The sequence below is a fragment of the Ceratotherium simum genome, chromosome 1, assembly GCF_057802395.1.
Source record: "Ceratotherium simum simum isolate JZ-2026a chromosome 1, ASM5780239v1, whole genome shotgun sequence".
NCBI classification, from domain to species: Eukaryota; Metazoa; Chordata; class Mammalia; order Perissodactyla; family Rhinocerotidae; genus Ceratotherium; species Ceratotherium simum.
The window spans coordinates 103,918,013-103,936,310 of record NC_141900.1 but is presented as its reverse complement, the minus strand read 5'-3'; the positions used below and the strand labels follow the sequence as shown (position 1 = coordinate 103,936,310).

The window sequence follows — 18,298 nt, the reverse complement described above, 5'->3', positions numbered from 1 at the left end:
TATCTGGAATTGTTCTTTTTCTTCTTTTTTCCCATCATTTTAGAGATAAGAAAACTGAGGCCCAGAGTAGAGAAATGTCATTCAGAAAATCACAAAGTTAATTTCAGTATACGGTGTGAGGCATCAAGATTCACTTTTTTTTTTTTACAAATAGATGTTCAATTTTCCATCACTATATCTTGAAAAGACTATCCTTTCTCTATTGAATTATTTTGTAACTTTGCCAAGAATTAATTGATCATATTTGCATAGGTCTATTTCTGGACTCTCTATTCTGTTTCATTGATCTGTGTGTCTAACCCTCACCAATACCTTGCAGTTACGATGACTGTAGATTTATAGTAAATCTTGCAATCAGGGACTGTGTATCCTCCAATTTTTTCTTATTCAAAGTAGTTTTGGTTCTTTGTTTTTTAATATAAATTTTAAAAATGGCTTGTAAATGTCTAGAAAAAACTCCACTCAGATTTTGATTGGGATTGCATTGCTCTGTAGATTAAATTGGGGAGAATTGACCTCTTAATAATACTGAATCTCCCTATCCATGAACATAGTATATCTCTCCCTTTATTTAGGTCTTCTTTGATTTTTCTCATCAATGTTTGTAGTTTTCAGCATAAAAATCTTAGATTTATCCCAAAGTAGTTTTTATGATTTTAATGCTATTGTAATGGTACTGATGATTTAATTCCAGTTTCCAATTGTTCATTGCTAGTATACAGAAATACAATTGATCTTTGCGTGTTGACCTTGCATTCTCCTACCTTGCTAAGCTAATTTGTTAGTCCTCGAATATCTTTTTTTCATGACTCTCTGGGATTTTCTAAATAGATAATCATATCATCTCTGAATAAAGAGCTTTATTACTTCCTTTCTGATTTGTATGACTTTTATTTCTTTTCCTTGCCTTGTTTCACTGGTTGGATGTCCATTGTGATGTTGAATTGGAGTGGAAAGGATGGACATCCTGGCCTTTTCCTGACCTTAAGGGAAAAGTATTGTCTTACACCTTTTGTATTCTTACTGATTTTCTGCCTATGTGTTTTACTGATTACTAAGAAAGGAGGTTTAAAGTTTCCAAGTATAGGGCCGGCCCCGTGGCTTGGTGGTTAAGTGCGCGCGCTCCACTGCTGGCGGCCCGGGTTCGGATCCCGGGCTCGCACCGACGCGCTGCTTCTCCGGCCATGCTGAGGCCGCGTCCCACATACAGCAACTAGAAGGATGTGCAACTATGACATACAACTATCTACTGGGGCTTTGGGGGGAAAAAATAAATAAATAAAGTTTCCAAGTATAATTTTGGATTTGTTTGTTTATCCTTTTGATTTGTTTAGTTTTAGCTTCATGTATTTTGAAGCTCCATTTTAGGTGCATATATTTTTAGGATTGTTATGTCTTCCTGGTAAATTGACACGTTTGTCCTTGTGTAATGTCTGTCTTTATCCTTGACAACATTCCTTGCTCTATGGACTACTTTTCTATTAATGTAGCCATTCAGCTTTCTTTTTGTTAACATTTTCATGGTATTTCTTTCCCCATTCTTTTACTTTTAGCCTGTCTATATTGTTGCAGTAGGCAGAATTCTAAGATGGGCCCCAAGATCCCCCTCTACTGGTGTGCATACCCCGGATAATCCCCTCCTCTTGAGTGTGGCAGACCTGCGAGTAGGGTGGAGGTCACTTTACATGACAAAGATGAAGGGACCCTGCAGATGTAATTAAGGCCCCTACTCAGTTGGCTTTGAGTTAGTCAAGAGGGGGGTTATCCTGGGTGGGCCTGACCTAACCCAGAAAGCCTTAAAAGCAAGAGATTCTCCTGCTGACTTTGAAGAAAGCAAATATCCACGTTGTGAACTGCCTATCAAGAGGGGCAGCCTCTAGAGCTTCTAGGAGGACCTTAGTCCTACAACCACAAGCAACTCAATTCTGCTAACAACTTGAATGAATTTGGAAAAGGACCTTAAGCTTCAGATGAGAACCACAGCATGGGTGACACCTTGGTTGAAGCTTTGTGAAACTCTGAGCAGAGGACCCAGTTAAGACGGTGCCTAGACTCCTGACCCACAGAAACCGTGAGATAATAAATGTATGTTGTTTTAAGTCACCAAGTTTGAGGTAGTTTGTTAGGCAGCAATAGAAAACTATTGCTTTTTATTCAGGGGGTGTTTGGACCATTTATCACAATCTGCTTGTAAATAATATTAGACACTTCACATGTAGCTTAAGAAACTTACTCTAGTAGCCTTGCAATTTGTCCCTCCCATATGTTGTCATATGTTTGACTTTCACAGATGTTGTAAATTCCCTAATATGCTATTAATATTTTTGTTTTAGACAGTCAACTATCTTTTTTTTTGTTTGTTTGTTTGGTGAGGAAGATTGACCCTGAGCTAACACCTGTGCTAATCTTCCTCTGTTTTGCATGTGGGATGCCACCACAGCATGGCTTGATGAGCAGTGTGTAGATCCGTGCCCAGGGACCAAACCCATGAACCCCAGGCCACCAAAGTGAAGCCTGTGACTTAACCACTACGCCACTGGGCCAGCCCCCATTTCTCTTTTAAAGCTATAAAATGTAAGAAAAATGTCTTTTTTTTAGGCAGAAAACTGGTTTATATATAATGAAGTACAACATTTAAAATATACATTTCTGGGGCCAGTCCAGTGGTGCAGCGGCCAAGTTTTCACACTCAGCTTTGGCAGCCCAGGGTTCGCAGGTTTGGATCCCAGGTGCAGACCTGCGCACCACTCATCAAGCCATGCCATGGCAGGCGTCCCACATATAAAGTACAGGAAGATGGGCACGGATGCCAGCCCACAGCCAATCCCCCTCAGCAAAAAGAGGAGGACTGGCAACGGATGCCAGCCCAGGGCCAATCTTCCTCACCAAAAAAATAAATAGATAAAATAAAATATATATCTTGATGAGTTTTGATATATACATACATTTGATATATACTTTTATATACTGGTGTCACCACCCCTACAGATAAAACACAGAACATTCCTATCTCTCCTGGAATTTTCTATGTGTCCCATCCCATTCAATCCTTTCCCCACTGCTGGCCCCAGGCAATGACTCCCTGCTTTCTTTTTAGAAAGATTAGAATTTCTTGAGAGAAATGTCTTTTATATTTATCTTCTTTTTTTTTTTTTGTCATTTCTGCAGTTTTTCATTTCTTTATGTAAGTACAAATTTCTGTCTGGTATCATATTCATTCCTTCTGCCTGAAGAACTTCTAATATTTCTTTCAGTGCAAGTAAGCTGACAATGAATTATCTCAGCTTTTATTAGTTAGACAGCCTTTATTTCACCTTCATATTTGAAACATATTTTTCTTGTTCATAGAAATCTGGGTTGACACTTTTGTTCTTTCAGTGTTATAGAGATGTCACTCAATTGTCTTCTGGATTGCAGGCTCTGACAAGAAATCATCTGTAGTTACAATCTTTATTTCTCTAATATAATGTTTTTTTCCCCTGGTTATTTTTAAGTTTTTCTCTTTATCTTTGTTTTTAGCAGTTTGAATATGAAGTGTCTAGTTTTTTGTTTGTTTATTTGCTTCTGTATTTATCCTGCTTGTGTTTCTCTGTGATTCTTAGATCTGCAGCTTGCTGTCTTTCATTATTTTGAGAAAAGCCTCAGCCATATCTCTTCAAATATTTCTTCCGCTCATTCTCTTTTTTCTCTTTCTGGTACTTCAGTTATATGTATGTTAAACTGTTTGATATTGTTTTATAGCTCTTGGATAGTCTGTTCTGCTTCTTTTTCTCACTCATTTTTAACTTTTATTTCAGTTTGGAGAATTTCTATTCACCTATCTTCAGATTCACTGATTCCTTCATCAACTGTGTCAAGTCTACTGATGCACCTTCACAGGAACACTTCATCTCTGACAAAGCTTTTTATTTCTACCGCTGATATTTGACTGTTATGGTTTTCATCTCTCTGTTGAAATTCCCCTTCTTTTATTTCATGTTATCCACATTTTTTATTCCATCCTCACTGTTATTTTAAAATCCCTGTCCAACTTCTGGACTGTTTCTGAGTCTGGTATATTGATAGTTTCATCTTTCGGTAATGTACTATTTTTTCCTGCTTTTTTGAATATTTCATAATTTTATTAAATTGTAGACATCTTGCGTAGAGGAAAAGTAGAAACTGAGATAAATAGTATTTATGCCTGGACATGGAATCCCTTTTCTTCTGTTGGGCTGTCAGTGTGGGGTTCAAGTCAGTCTACCCAGGAGTGGAGCTGCCGGGGGGTGGGGGGGGTGGGGGGGTGGGGGGGGTGGGTGAGGGAGGGTACAGTTGCTATGGTTACCTTCAGTGCACCTTGGGCTTCATATTTCTCTATAGTTGCCCTGTGCTCAGGGTTGGCACTCAAATGCCATAAGGTTTTACTCAGTGTTCCTGCTCTGCCCACCTTCAGCTTCCACTCATCTCTGCACAACTTTGCCTCACAGAGTCTCTCCAGGCCTGACGCTCCCTTGTGGTAGACTGCTACTGCTTATTAATTGTTATTAAATAGCTTATTAATTATTAATTACTTTTGAGGCACATGGTAGGGGCAGGGAGTGCCCTCTGTTGTTCTCATCTGGCTTCAGTCTCAGGCATGTCTTGTGAGCCTGGGCCTTGGGAATTGGACTTGCTCAGTATGTCTAACTTGTATTAGGGTTCTCCAGAGAAACAAGAACCAATAGGGAAGATATATATAGTAATACATCTTTTTACACTTGCACTTTGTAAACATATTTGACAACTAATATTATCCTACCTTGTGTTACCACTAGTTCCCAACTCTATACACACAATAATGTGAAGTATTTATTCTCATGAATAATAAATATGGAATATTTATCAGTGTGAAATTTATTTATCAGTATGAAATTTATTTATGAGTATTTATTATTATGAAAAGTTTCCTCAGAAATTTTTATTTCTGTATCACAGTCTTATGGAATTTAACCTACAAAATGCTTTCACCACATTATTTCATCAAACATGAAAGCTATACATATTAGTATTAATATATGCATCTCAAGAAAAAGCTGAATCCCTTTGTGCCCCCGATCTTGGAGCAAGTACATAGCAGAGCAGCTCTGAAACTCAAGCGCTTCAGGCCGTCTGGTGCATCTCCTGCTCTCTCCATTACTCCCCTTACCACGTCCCTTGCGATGCCCCAAGCAGGGCGCTTTACCCACGATGTCCAGCCCTCCTTTGATCCAGGTATACATTTCTATATGCTACGGTCCATATGAGAATTTGAAAATCAGAATACTTATATTTATTTTAAAGTCACATTTCCATTTACAAACAAGACAGAAACAATAAGTAATGACAAAAATGCAAGGGCATGTGTGGACACATGTATGTGAGACAATGAAAAATTGAAAGAACGACAGGTTAAAATCAGCCCCCCTGGGAAGCAAAGACTTGGCCCACAGCTCGCCTTGGATGGCTAAGCTGGGGACACGGGCCATCCCTCCAACTCCAGCCTCTCCCTGCTGCCCCTCGGGTCGTCGAAGGAACCCCTCCCTGGCTCAGAGCCCCTGCGGGAGCCCAGCAGGACTGCTGAGGACGCTAAAGGCGGGGATTAATAATGGACTTTTTTCCAGCAATGATTCACAGAGCCTAACTCACTGCAACGGCCACCAGGCCCGCAGGCCCCCTGACGGCAGCCCACCCGGAGCACCCCGGTCCCCGCCCCGCGCCCCGCGCCCCGCCCCGGGCCCCGCTGGGCCCCTAACCCGCGGCACCGAAGCGCATTCGTGTGGGCCCCTCCTTCACATGGAGCTGGGATGGCCCTAGGGCGCCTGCACACAGCTCCCTTCCTTGCTCACGCCCGAGCCTTGGGCACCAGCGAGTAATCCCTCTTCCCGCACCCACACCTCCTGACTAGAAAAGAAAAGGACTTTTTAAAAAGTGTTCTGTCACATTCTGAAATAGAAATATGGAGATCCTATCCTGTGATTACACAACCTAAAGATGGCTCTGGTTTTCTAATGATGCAGCATTCAAGAACTTTCGTGGGCTGGCTCATCCCCTATAAAACCCAATAGTACACCCACTCCAGCCTAACCTCCGGTGCTCTGCGGCTTTCTGCAGATGCACCTGCCTCTCCCTCTCATCTGCATTATAAGAGTGAGGCTCGATTTTTTTTTTTTTTGCATAAAGATCCAGAGAGATAACTACATTGAAGACGTTACCCAAAATACTACTTCACTTTGGAAAGACATGAACCATACCAAGTGCTAGAAAATTGGAAACTGTGTTATTTTCAGTATAATTACGTTTTTCTTTTGGGTAGTAAATCATTGTACTAGTAAATAAACTGATGTAACAGAAGTAAACATTAACATGTATGACCCTGACGTGTGTTCATTGATGATAAATAAAAACCTACAAGGATCATAAAGGGACATATCTATCCATGTATGAGAGCTAGAAAAGTATTAAGGAGGGTCAACGTCTGCTACGGTCTTGAATGTTTGTGTCCCGGCAACATTTATAGGTTGAAAACCGCATGCGCAGGAGGATGGTATTAGGAGGTGGGGGTTTGGGAGGCGACTAGGACATGAGGGCAGATCCCTTATGATTGAGACTTGTGCTCTTAAAAAAGAGGCCCCAAGAGCTGGCTCATCCCTTCATCATGTGAGGACACGGCGAGAAGCCAGCAGTCTGCAGCCCCAAAGAGGGCTCTCACCAGAACCTCATCAGGCTGGCATCCTGATCTTGGACTTCCAACTCCAGAACTGTGGGGAAAAATTTTCTGTTGTTTATAAGCCACCCAGTTTCTTTTATAGTAGCCCTACCGCATTAAGATAGTGTCTAAATTTTTTAAAATGCTCAAAAGTCGTTGTTTTCTTTTTGCCATAATCCATTTTCTACTAAAAACTACCGGTTATTTCACTATTTTTCAAGAGAGGAAAGACTACTAAAACTTTTAAAGGACATTTTAAAGTTAGACAAATTTATTTTAAAACTATGTACATGAGTCAAAAGTGCAACTTGAAAACTTAAAAAGTGAACTTTGAACTTTTGCAAAATTGATGCAGTGTTCAAAGTTTTCTGTGTCATTAAAACTCTGTGTCTGAAACTGTAGGATTCCTTTGGAATGAGGTCGTAAGTTCCCTCTTCGGCTCCAACCTATCAGTTCCTTTCCCGCCAAGTTACCGCATTTTTAAGAACTGCACTGTCTGTCGCGGCGTCCTGCCAGAACCTGGAGAGCAGCAGGTAGAGCAGGCCCAGGGCCACCAGCAGGGCGGCCACGCCCAGCCTGGCCCGGCTCCAGGGCGCCCTCCTCCACTCCCACAGCGCGGCCAGCAGCCCGCGCCCCCGCCGCCTCTGCAGGCGGGCGGCCACGGTCTCCGCCACCCTGCGGAGCCGCTCCTCGGGGCGCGCGCCGCCCAGCGCCTGCGCCAGGCGGTACACGTCGTTCGTGTAGGCGCCCGGTGGGCCCCGACCAGCCGCTCCACCAGCGCCATCAGCTCGGCCACCTGGGCCTCCGCTCCCCGCCCGGTGGCGCGGTTGTCGGCGCAGCGCGGCCCCCGCACTCGACCAGCAGCTCCCGCAGCGCGCGGTTGTCGGTGCAGCGCCGCGTAGTCCTGCAGCGAGTCCCCGCCAGGTCCTCCTTCGCGTGAAGAAACACGACCGTGCGGCGCCATCACGCCGTCGCCGAACATGTCCCTCAGCCGCGCGCGCCTGCTGGTCCTGGGCGGTGAAGCGGCCAGCTGGGTCACCAGGAGCAGGCGTGGGGCCCGGGGGCCGAGAGCAGGTAGCAGCGGCCTCTCTCCCCGCACCCCGGCTCTGTCTCCGGGTCTTCGGCGCCGAACAGGTCCGGGGTGTCGATGACTTCCACGTGCCCCCCGGCCCACCTCCGGCTGCCCACGGCGCAGGTTCTGGTCACGGACGCGGCTCCGAGCCTGGAGAGGAACCGCCTCTGGCCCAGGATGCTGTTGCCCGTGGCGCTCTTGCCGGCTCCTGTCCTCCCGGCCAGGGTGGGCCTCAGCCTGGGCTCCTGCGAGCCTCTTGCGGCGTCTTCGGCACCTGTGCGGACAATTACTCGTGAGCTGCACACCTTAAAGCAACTTAGCCAGCTGAGCTGCATCTGCTGGATGCCTTTAGTGCAAAGGAGAACAATAGTGCCTTCAACCTTTGCTTTTCTAACAAACCTTTACTGAGGAGATCTGGTTGGAGATTTTTGGACTCTGGGGGATCTTAGCCCATCTATTTCTTTCCCCTTTGGCATCACCACCTGCACCTGGAGATTCCCCAACGCCCCCGTGGTGTTCTCTAGAGAATAGCCCTTTATAAATCCAGGCCACGTGGACTGCAGCTGACCTGATCTCCGGTCATCCTCACCGTGCAGAGCTGTTCCACAGGTGACAACCTCAGTGGCCTCTGTGATACTCTCCAGATGCCATCTCATGAGGAAAGGCAGTAGGCCTGGGAATGAAGGGCTGTCCGGAGTCCCAGACACCTGGGTTTGAATTACAGCCCCACCATCTGCCAGGTGTGTGCGCTAGGGAAGCTGCTTAATCTAAGAACTAGACCTGTTCTGCAAAAAAGGAAATAGTAGGTTCTCACAGGGTTGTGAGATGATGAGCTGAGATAATCTTTCTTCTTCCCTCCCTCCCTCTGTCCCTCCTCCTTCCTCTCCTGTCTCTTAAAACTGCTGCCTAATAAGGTACCTGTTTTAACCTTCCATCCTGTTCTCTAAGACGTTCTACCTGGTAAATCATGTTCCCTCTAGTCCGGGATCTGATCCCTTCTGCATCCTCCTCTATGGAGATCAGAGTAGATTTATTATCCTCATTTTACACTTTGGGAAATGGAGGCACAGCCTAGTCAAAGAACTTAATATCTCACAGCAGGGCAGGGGCAGAGATCTGGCTAAAATGCAAATCTCAGGGCACTTGCTATTTTGCCCCAGTGTCAGGGCACCTCTGGCGCTTATCTCTGTTCAGTCTGGGGTTAGCTCATCCCTCATTACCCAGAGCTCACCCCTGTGGGCAGGAACGCCATGCGAGCTGTGTTCTTACCATAGGCATTTTCTTCGTCTCTGGCCATCTTCCTTCCTCCCATGCTCACCTGAAAGCGTCCCAAACACCATTTGTTGTTTCATTTTTCATTGATTTATTCATCAAATAGGTGTAACTACCTACAATGTGTCAGGCAGCGTCCAAAGAGCTGGTGACACCACAGTGAGAAAGTCCTGGTTCCCTCCTGCCCCTGAACATCTGAATTTAGGGAAGTACGTTGGAAGAGCCTGGTCTGGGGCTGGCATGAGACTGTGAGAACTTGGCTTTGTCATTTCAGGGACTCCAAGTGCAAAAAGCAGAGCAGAGACTATAACACTCACTCTGTGTCAGTGAGGAAGCTGTAGATATTAATTTTCCCAGGTAATCCTTTTCAGTGACGTAAGTTGTAGATATTAAGTTTTCCCAGGAGATTCAGCAGCCAGGGGAGACTTTGGAAAACCCTGAGGGCCAGAATATTTGCTCCGTGACTTAAGGAAGCACCTTAGTGTGGTTGGCCTGGGAAACAAACAAGAAGAAAACTGGAATTTTGTTTGTGGAAATTGGAAAACAGAGATACCTGCGAAGCTGACCTGGAGAGCCTCTGACTCTGCTCCCAGAAAGCCAGAGAATTTGGCTCGAAATTTGTCTAAATATGATCCGTGTGCTGGAGAGACTGGGATGCTCCCTTCCAACTCCTGGTGTTCTTGCCCCAAATCTGTGTCTTCTTGAAGTAAAGTGATGGTACCCAATTCAACCGTCATTTAGTACAGTAACATTCCAGGAGCAAGTTTCCCCTATCACAAGTGCACAGTCTCTGCTCCGTCTGCGTCTCCAGCCTCAGTTCCAACCACTCCCCCGACTCAATCAGCTGCTCCACAAAGAGGGGACTTCAGGGCCTTTCCCAACCTGCCTTCCGCTTTCCCTCCTATGACCCTTCACCCTCTCCCACAGTCTGTCTGAGTCCTGTCTGTGCTTCACCATCCCTTTCAAATTCTGCCTCTTCCTGTCATCCACCTGGTTACTGCAGGTGACTGTGTTCCCTCCTGGCTCCACACAAGGGAAAGCAAAGGCAGAGGCTGGCTGAAGAACTTGTCTCTGGCCAAAGGACCTAGATGACAGGTTTGCCTGGCCCCAAACCAAGTGCTCGTGTTTCTGCAGGAGATACCCTGCCACCCCCCGCCCAAGCCTTCAGCAAAGTTCACCCCACGGGCCTCATGTGATAATTTTGTGTAGAAATCAACAAGCTCCCATAATTGACAGCAGAGCAGAAATGAAGAAACAGCCACAAGATGAGAGCAAAGAACAAGAATTTAGCTAAAGCAAGATGTCCTTGTCAAGAACGGAAATGAGCAAGTGCTACAGGGAATTCACAGAACCCTTGAGTAGAGGGTTTAGAACTTCCCACGGAGTTTGGATTGGGATTTGAAAAGTTTTTCCAGAGTTCTTAAGAGCTGAACTCTGGGGGTGAAAAAGGCGTATTGTTATTGAAGAATGTACAACATGTAGAATCCTATCATCTTAAAACTCCAAGGGATTGGAGTTTGTTTATCTAGTCCAGTGTTTCTTGAACTTGTTATCTTTTGGAATTATCTAGAGATTCTTTAAAATCAATGTTTCTTAGAGATTTTGATTTACATATCCGTACTTTTAAAAAATAAGTCCCCCTCTCCACTGATTCTAATGCATTCAGTCCATGATCTGAGTTTGTGAATCCCCTATCCTAGTTCATCCGTCATTATACTGATGAGATGAGATGAGACATTGAGGTGGCTCAGCAGCCCACAGAGCCCTGGGAGTCTTAGATTGGGGAGCAGATGTGTGGGCACACGGAGGGCAAGGGTCTGAAGACCAGCTTCATAACCTTAGGTATCTCCCGCAAGACCCGATTGTGGACAGTGCTCAGGAAATTGGAGTGTTTTTAGGAGGATTCAGGTCAGATATATACAGAATTTCACTTTGCAACTTGTTTGAGTTTAGATGCATTTATATTTCCTCAAAAATGTTTTTTGGCTTTCCTCAATATGCATCTGGGGAGTATTTCTGCCTTCTAAAGTATGTTTTGTTCCCTGCAGTAGTTCTAGCAAACACCTTCCTTATTTATTAGGGGAGTAGGGAAGGAGAGAGGATTTGGTAAGACTGTGTGCCCTCCAGAGCTGGAGAAGATGCTTCCCACTTCTCCAGAACTTACTCTATTGGAAACTCAGAACATCCTTAAAAACCTGGAAGTATGATGTTACTCTTTCTAGGTGCTGCTCCCCACCTCGTACCTAGGACAATGTAGGTGCTCCCTCAGCGAGCTCATACAGGCACCAAATTCCTCACAGGTCCTACTCCCCAGCTGGGTCCCTTTCCCTTGGGCTCACCTTTCCTGCAGAGTTGGTGACGGGCTCTGAGGCTGGCTCCGAGAAGCCCCTGACCTACTGCTTTTCCTTTGGTGGTGAGTACGCAGGCTGTTTCCTCCCAGCACAAGAGGAAGTCTCACTCCTCTCAGACCTCAGAGCTCAGACAGCTCAGGGAGGGAGGGCCCAGTGGTGGTGACTTAAAGAGACAGAAACATTCACCAATGCGGTCCTGGGTATGTGATGTTTCCACTGAGAAACTCACCCCCTGCTTTGGAATGTGATGTTAAAGAATTCACCCGGCCCTGTGGCTTGGTGGTTAAGTGCGCGCGCTGCGATGCTGGTGGCCCGGGTTCGGATCCCGGGTGCGCATCGAGGCACCACTTCTCCGTTCATCCTGAGGCCGAGTCCCGCATACAGCAACTAGAAGGATGTGCAGCTACGACATACAACTATCAACTGGGGCTTTGGGGGGAAAAAATAAAATAAATAAAATCTTTGGCCGGCCCTGTGGCTTGGTGGTTAAGTGCGCGCGCTGCAATGCTGGTGGCCCGGGTTCGGATCCCGGGTGCGCATCGAGGCACCACTTCTCCGTCCATCCTGAGGCCGAGTCCCACATGCAGCAACTAGAGGGATGTCCAGCTATGACATACAACTATCTACTGGGGCTTTGGAGGGAAAAAATAAAATAAATAAAATCTTTAAAAAAAAAAAAAAAAAAAAAAAAAAAAAAAAAAGAATTCATAGAAAAATAAATATAATGAGTTAAGAGTTGATGAATTTCATGAGAGAAATATAAATTCTAAGAAGAACTAAATGTGAAACTAGAAAATAAAATATCTTAAATTAAAAACAAAAACTTAATTAGATGAGCCTAATAGCACATTGGACATTGAAGAAAGGATCTATTAACTTGAAGACAGGTCAAGAGAAATTATTGAGACTGAAGCACAAAAAGGAAACAAAATAAATGAACATGGCACTAGTGATCAGTGAGATAGTATCAAGCAGTCTAATGTAATTAGAATCTAAGAAGGAGAAGAAAAGACTGAACTGGGTAGAAAAAAATAGTTGAGGATATAATGACCAAAAATGTTAAAATTTGATGAAAAGCTTCAACTCATAAATCCAGAAATCTTAATCAGTGTTAAGTAGGAAATACAAAGAAAAACAAACCAAGGCACTTTATAGTCAAACAACAGAAAACCAAAGAAAAAGAAAAAAATTTAAAATCAACCAGAGGAGGATAAAAGACACATTACCCACAGGGGAACAATATAAGAACAACAGCCACTTTCTTATCAAAAACAATGCAAGCAGAAAACGTTGGAACGTGCTTAAATTGCTGAAGAAAAAGAAAAGATCAACCTAGACTTCTTTAATCAGCAAAACTACCCTTCAAAAGTGAAGATAAAAAAAAGACATTTGAAGATAATGAGAACGGGAGAGATTGTCCTACCAGGCTTACACTACAGGAATGTTAAAGAAATTCTTCAGGCTGAAGGGAGATGATACCAGATAGAAACTTGGGTCAACAGGAAAGAATAAAGCTTTCTGGAAATTTTAAATATGTGGGAAATATGAAAAGACTATTATTTTGATTATTGTTTAGTCTCTTAAAAATGAAATTGACTAAAGCAAAACAATCATAACATATTGTGAGTTTTTTAACATATGAAGAAGTAAAGAAAATGATCACAATATCACAAAGGAAGGATAGGGTCTAAATAAAAGTAAATTTTGTAATGTTTTTATATTTTATTTGAAGTGGCACACTATTTTAATTCAAGGTAGAGAATACTAAGTTCAGGATAAATGTTTTAGTCCCTAGAGCAACCACTGAAAAAATAAAAGCCAAAAGAAGAGATAAAGTGCAGTAATTTTGAAAAACTCAATTAATACAAAAGAATGAAAAAAAGAGAAACAAAGAAAAGATGAGGCAAATAGAAATCGGCAGCAAGAGGGCAGACTTAAATCCAAGCACAGCTGTAGTTACATTATATGTAACTGATCTTTAACCAAGGAGCAAAGATAATTCAATGGAGAAAGGATAGTCTCTTCAACAAATGGTGCCAGAACATGATGCTGGACATCCACCTGCAAAAAAAATGAATCTAGATACAGACTTTAAAACTTTCACAGGGGGCTGGCCCCCCAGCTTAGCAGTTAAGTGCGTGTGCTCTGCTACTGGCGGCCTGGGTTCAGATCCCGGGCGCACACCGACGCACCGTTTGTCTGGCCATGCTGAGGTGGCATCCCACATACAGCAACTAGCAGGATGTGCAACTATAACATAGAACTATCTAATGGGGCTTTGGGGAGGGAAAAAAAAAGGAGGAGGATCAGCAATAGATGTTAGCTCAGGGCCAGTCTTCCTCAGCAAAAAGAGGAGGATTGGCATGGATGTTAGCTCAGGGCTGATCTTCCTCACAAAAAAAAATAAAAACTTTCACAAAAATTAACTAAAAATGAATCATAGATGTCAATGTTAAAGGCAAAACTATAAAGCTCCTAAAAGATAACATTGGAGAAAATCTAGGTGATCTTGGGTTTGGCGATGACTTTTTAGATACAACACCAAAAACATGATCTATGAAAGAAAAAATTGATAAATTACATTTCGTTAAAATTATAAACTTCTGCTCCGCAAAAAATATTATTAAGAACATGCAATACAATAGAACACAGAAAATATGATAGAGAAAATTAAAATTAGATTTTTGTAAAGTTTAATAAAGTTGATAAACCTCTAGTCAAGCTGATCAAACAAAAAGAAATAATCGTGAATTACCAATATTAGAATTCAAAGAGGAAAGATTACTATAGTTCCTGTACATATTAAAGGCATAATCAAAAGATTTTATGAGTTTGTGCAAATAAATTCAACAACTTTGATATAACGGAAAAATTCCTTGAAAAGCATAACTTAATCAAAATGAGCATAAGAAGAAATAAAAAATCAGAACAGCCTTACATATTTGGTTAAAAAAGGAATTTGTGATATTAGTTCCCTGAGAAGGTCCTAACATAACAGAGAAGTCTCAGAATCAGCTCTCCAGCTTTGCTGACAACCCCGGGCTGAGTTTCTTGATCTCAGGGTTGATATGGGTGTTTGTCTATTGGTCAACCCTGCCTTACATGTTTGCTTATTGCTCACGGCTCGCAACTCCAGTTTTAGCTCCACATTCTTTCTATGTGTATTGTTTGCTTCACCCTTGGAGTTTTCCTTATTTTCTAGTACGCTCATCAATCATAAAGATTGTTTATTTTGATAAATTCAGCTTCTATTTGCATTTAACAGGGTGATGCTTCAGAATATCCAGTCCGCCATCTTGTCTGAAGTGTAAGACTCTATGTGCGTTTCACTGCCTAATGTGATTGGGGCCAGGAATCAAATCTGGCTGAGCCTCTTTTGGTGTTAAGTGAATTAGATGTACATAAAACAGACCATTGATGTGTAGGTGTGTCTGTGTGTGGTTCTTGGGCCTGAATTGGTTCCGTTATAGAGTAAATGAGCCATGTGTCCACTTACCACCTTCTGAGGATAAAACCATAGAACAGAAATAAAGATAAGTGATCTCAAGAACTTTTCAGCTTATTTATTGTTATTTTATTACACTGAGTAGAAATTTTATTGTTATTTTTATTATATTCAGTAGAAATAGTATTATAAAGAAGAAAAGGAGTTTCCAAGAACATAAAACTTGCTTTACAGATTTGCAAATGAGAGGAATTTTATGTACGCAGCTTCCAAAAGATTTTTTTATTTTATTTCAAAACAAATAGTAAGTTTTAAAATAATTTGGTTCATTAATAAATAGAATGATGGTAAGATATAAACACTTCAGAGAATCTCACATATTTACTGATGTCAGGCACTGCATTTTACAGAGGAGGCCCCGTGATTCCCCCACCATATGACAGTGGATAAATAATTACTGATCTGTCACTATAATCTAGGGATCTTGCATTCCAGTCCAATGGTCTTTCTGAAAATTATCATTAATTTTTGGAGTACAGTAACAGGAAGCTATGGAACAAATTGTACATAGTAAAAAGTAAGCGATAAAACAAGTGGCACATTCTGTACCATACATAAAATAACAGAATTAGCAATATGGCAAACAACTTAATACAAAATAAAATGCAGACTAGTGTTTTGATTAGGGCTCGTTTTAGGCAATTTGCGTTGGCCGTGGTTGTGTAACGTCTCTGAACTTCCATGTACTTTATAAGACTCTCTCTGAAATCCTTCAATCTTTCCTCTGACCACACAGGTCCACATTCTCCCCCTGTTACTAGGCCGTACAGCCTGTTGGTATAGTGATTACCCCTTTTCTCCATCACCAGGTCCTCAATCAAGTCCATTAGCTCCTTCACTTGGCCGTCCCGATCACTCCCTTTAGCACGGTTATTAAAGGCACACACTCGCCCCCCACATGCCACCACCAGCTTGCTTAGGGCTTTGTTGTCTGAGTCGTGGACGTAATCCATCAAGGAGCCTCCCTCGAGGTCCTCCTTGTGCGTGAAGAGGACAATTGTGTGTCTCATGGCATCCTCTCCAAAGATCTCCTTCACCCTCTGCAAAGCCTGCTGGTCCTGAGTGGTGAATCGGCCCAGCTGCGTCACCAGGAGCAGCACGTGGGGTCCTGGTGCAGAGAGCAAGTAGCATCTCTGTACCTCTTTGTACAGGGAGTCAGAGTGGTCCTTCCCAGAAAACATATCTGGCGTGTCAATAACGACCATCTCCCTCTCGCCCCAGCTTCCCTGACCCTCACTGCAAGTCTTAGTCAAGGTCTGGGCGCCCAGACGCGACTCAAACGCTGGTTTCCCCAGGATGCTGTTCCCGGTGGCACTCTTTCCTGTGCCTGTTTTGCCCACCAGAATGATCCTCAGCTGGGATCCTCTGGCATGTTGCTTCTTCACACGTGGTCCTGTTAAGAGGAAGTTTACTGTGTTATTACTCTACTGATCATGCCAATGGAATATTTTTAATGATAAGGAGTTATTCTCATATTATGAGAAACGATACTTTCACAATATGTTGTATTTTTGAAATAGAAGCTAACTCCATTATCAAACAAAATAAATTAATTATGGGTTTTAAAACATCTCGATTTCTCTAGGACTGCAGAGTACTGCCATGCTGGATTCTAGGAAAACTTACGTGGGTGACAAGATGGATTTAGAAACATATCTCATCATGCAAGGCTTGCCTGAATCACTCTGTTCCGGTCCTCTAAAAGACAAATTTTCTGAAAATCAGAGATGTGAGGCCAAGACTGTGGGTTCCATCTCCAGGTGGGTTAAGTAACCTGACTCTATTCTGAGGCCAGAGATGGCTCCTCTGACCCTGGTTGGGCAGAGGTGCAGTCATGACCACCAGTGAACTGGCTGGACCAGGAAAATATTGGAGTGAGCAGTGTAAAATTCCTTTCTTGAATGAAGAAACAGCTGATGGCCTATCCTCTGCTTAGAGAGGTAGCATGGTTTTTACGTACAATAGGCAGAGAATATGGAAAAATAGGCACACAGGAAGTCACTTTCTCACCCGAGGGACTGCATTCGTGTTTGTCCATTGCTGCTCCTGAGGGACAGAGAGACCACAGACCAGTGAAAAAACAATTATTTTTTAGTTTTGAATCATGAAAGGCCCTTGTGTTCCTAGAGCACTTTCACCACCGTGCTTCGTTGGTTTGCACGTAGCTGACAAGGTGGGTGGAAGGAGAATTACTATCCCCGGTTTACAGAGAAATCCAGTCACTTGCCCCGGGTCCCCCGGTGAGTGGAGAAGTGGGTTTCGTTTGTAAGCCCCCTGCTTCTTATCTCCACACCCACCTCTTCTCTTGTTTCCCTCCTCCCTTCCTCTCACGGGCCTCCCTTACTTCTCTCCCCTTCCTCTCTAGGTCACCCTCCCTGCATCTGAGGTTCCGTCTCCTCCTTCCTTCTTGCCTCCTTTCCCCAACTTGCTCCCTCCCTTTCACTTCTCCGCTCTCTCCAAACCCCCTGCCTTCATTTGGGTCCTTGCAGAGACACTCAATGAATTAGGAGCAGGACTCTGGAAAAGCACACTGTCCTTTAAGCCTGAAATACACTTCATTTGATCTGTCAATTACTTGAATTTTCTTTCTTCCTCATCCGCCACCAGGAAGGAGCCCTGTGAACTCGTTCCCTTTCCTGTGCAGTGAGAAGCAGCAAGAACTGTTCATCAGACAGTTTTTTCTCTTGCTTCAATCCGGCAGCATATACCAAAGTGACAAGGCACAGAAAACCGACAACCACATGATAATACCCAAATTCTTCCCAGTTAGCACTTTTCATTGGCTTTTTGCTAAGGAAACTCTCTTTGCCAGTAATGTGTAAACTAAACAACATGAAGTTCACGGTTCCTGTGAACTGGCTTCCCTTAAGCCAAAGGCAGTCACTCTAAATTGTTTCCCTTAAAACAGAGCAAATTTGCTCTTAAACATTTATTTTCAAAGAAAGCCTGGGAACTAGAAATCAACACTGCAGAACTTCTCATGAATGTGGGCTTACCTATTTACTGGCCAAAGAAACAGATGGCTCCCGGTTCAAACCTGTGACTTGCCGGCTCAGCTTGAAGAGAAAAAGAAAATAAAACAAAAACCCCAGTCTGTCTTCTTCCTCTCTGTAATCTCCGCTGAGCTTCCTCCCGCAAAAGAGCTGCACCATGTGCCTGTGTCTGAAATTCTCACTTATGCCACATACACAAAATAAACAATTAAAATGGGAAAATGTAGCTATTTTTTTTTTTGTGAGGAAGATCAGCCCTGAGCTAACAACTGCCAATCCTCCTCTTTTTGCTGAGGAAGACTGGCCCTGAGCTAACATCCGTGCCCATCTTCCTCCACTTTATATGCGACGCCGCCACAGCATGGCTTGACAAGGAGTGCGTGTGTGTGCGCCCTGGATCTG

At 43.4% G+C, this 18,298-nt stretch overlaps 2 protein-coding genes across 2 annotated transcripts; both read right to left on the bottom strand.

Annotated features, from left to right (window-relative positions):
• Positions 1 to 5,759: 5,759 nt before the first annotated feature.
• On the bottom strand, positions 5,760 to 11,489 carry GIMAP1 (GTPase, IMAP family member 1). Its single transcript, XM_014787644.2, is given in 7 exon segments — positions 5,760 to 7,454; positions 7,457 to 7,543; positions 7,546 to 7,660; positions 7,662 to 7,750; positions 7,753 to 8,049; positions 9,045 to 9,093; positions 11,387 to 11,489. Coding segments are annotated over 6 exon segments (933 nt in total). The 5' UTR covers positions 9,088 to 9,093; positions 11,387 to 11,489; the 3' UTR covers positions 5,760 to 7,152.
• A 3,522-nt stretch (positions 11,490 to 15,011) lies between these two features.
• On the bottom strand, positions 15,012 to 17,988 carry GIMAP2 (GTPase, IMAP family member 2). The gene is made up of 3 exons (XM_087436180.1): positions 17,900 to 17,988; positions 16,914 to 16,949; positions 15,012 to 16,296 (listed from the first exon to the last, which is right to left on the bottom strand). The coding sequence occupies exons 2-3, from the start codon at positions 16,939 to 16,941 to the stop codon at positions 15,365 to 15,367; spliced, it is 960 nt and encodes a 319-aa protein (XP_087292306.1). The 5' UTR covers positions 16,942 to 16,949; positions 17,900 to 17,988; the 3' UTR covers positions 15,012 to 15,364.
• Positions 17,989 to 18,298: the final 310 nt, after the last annotated feature.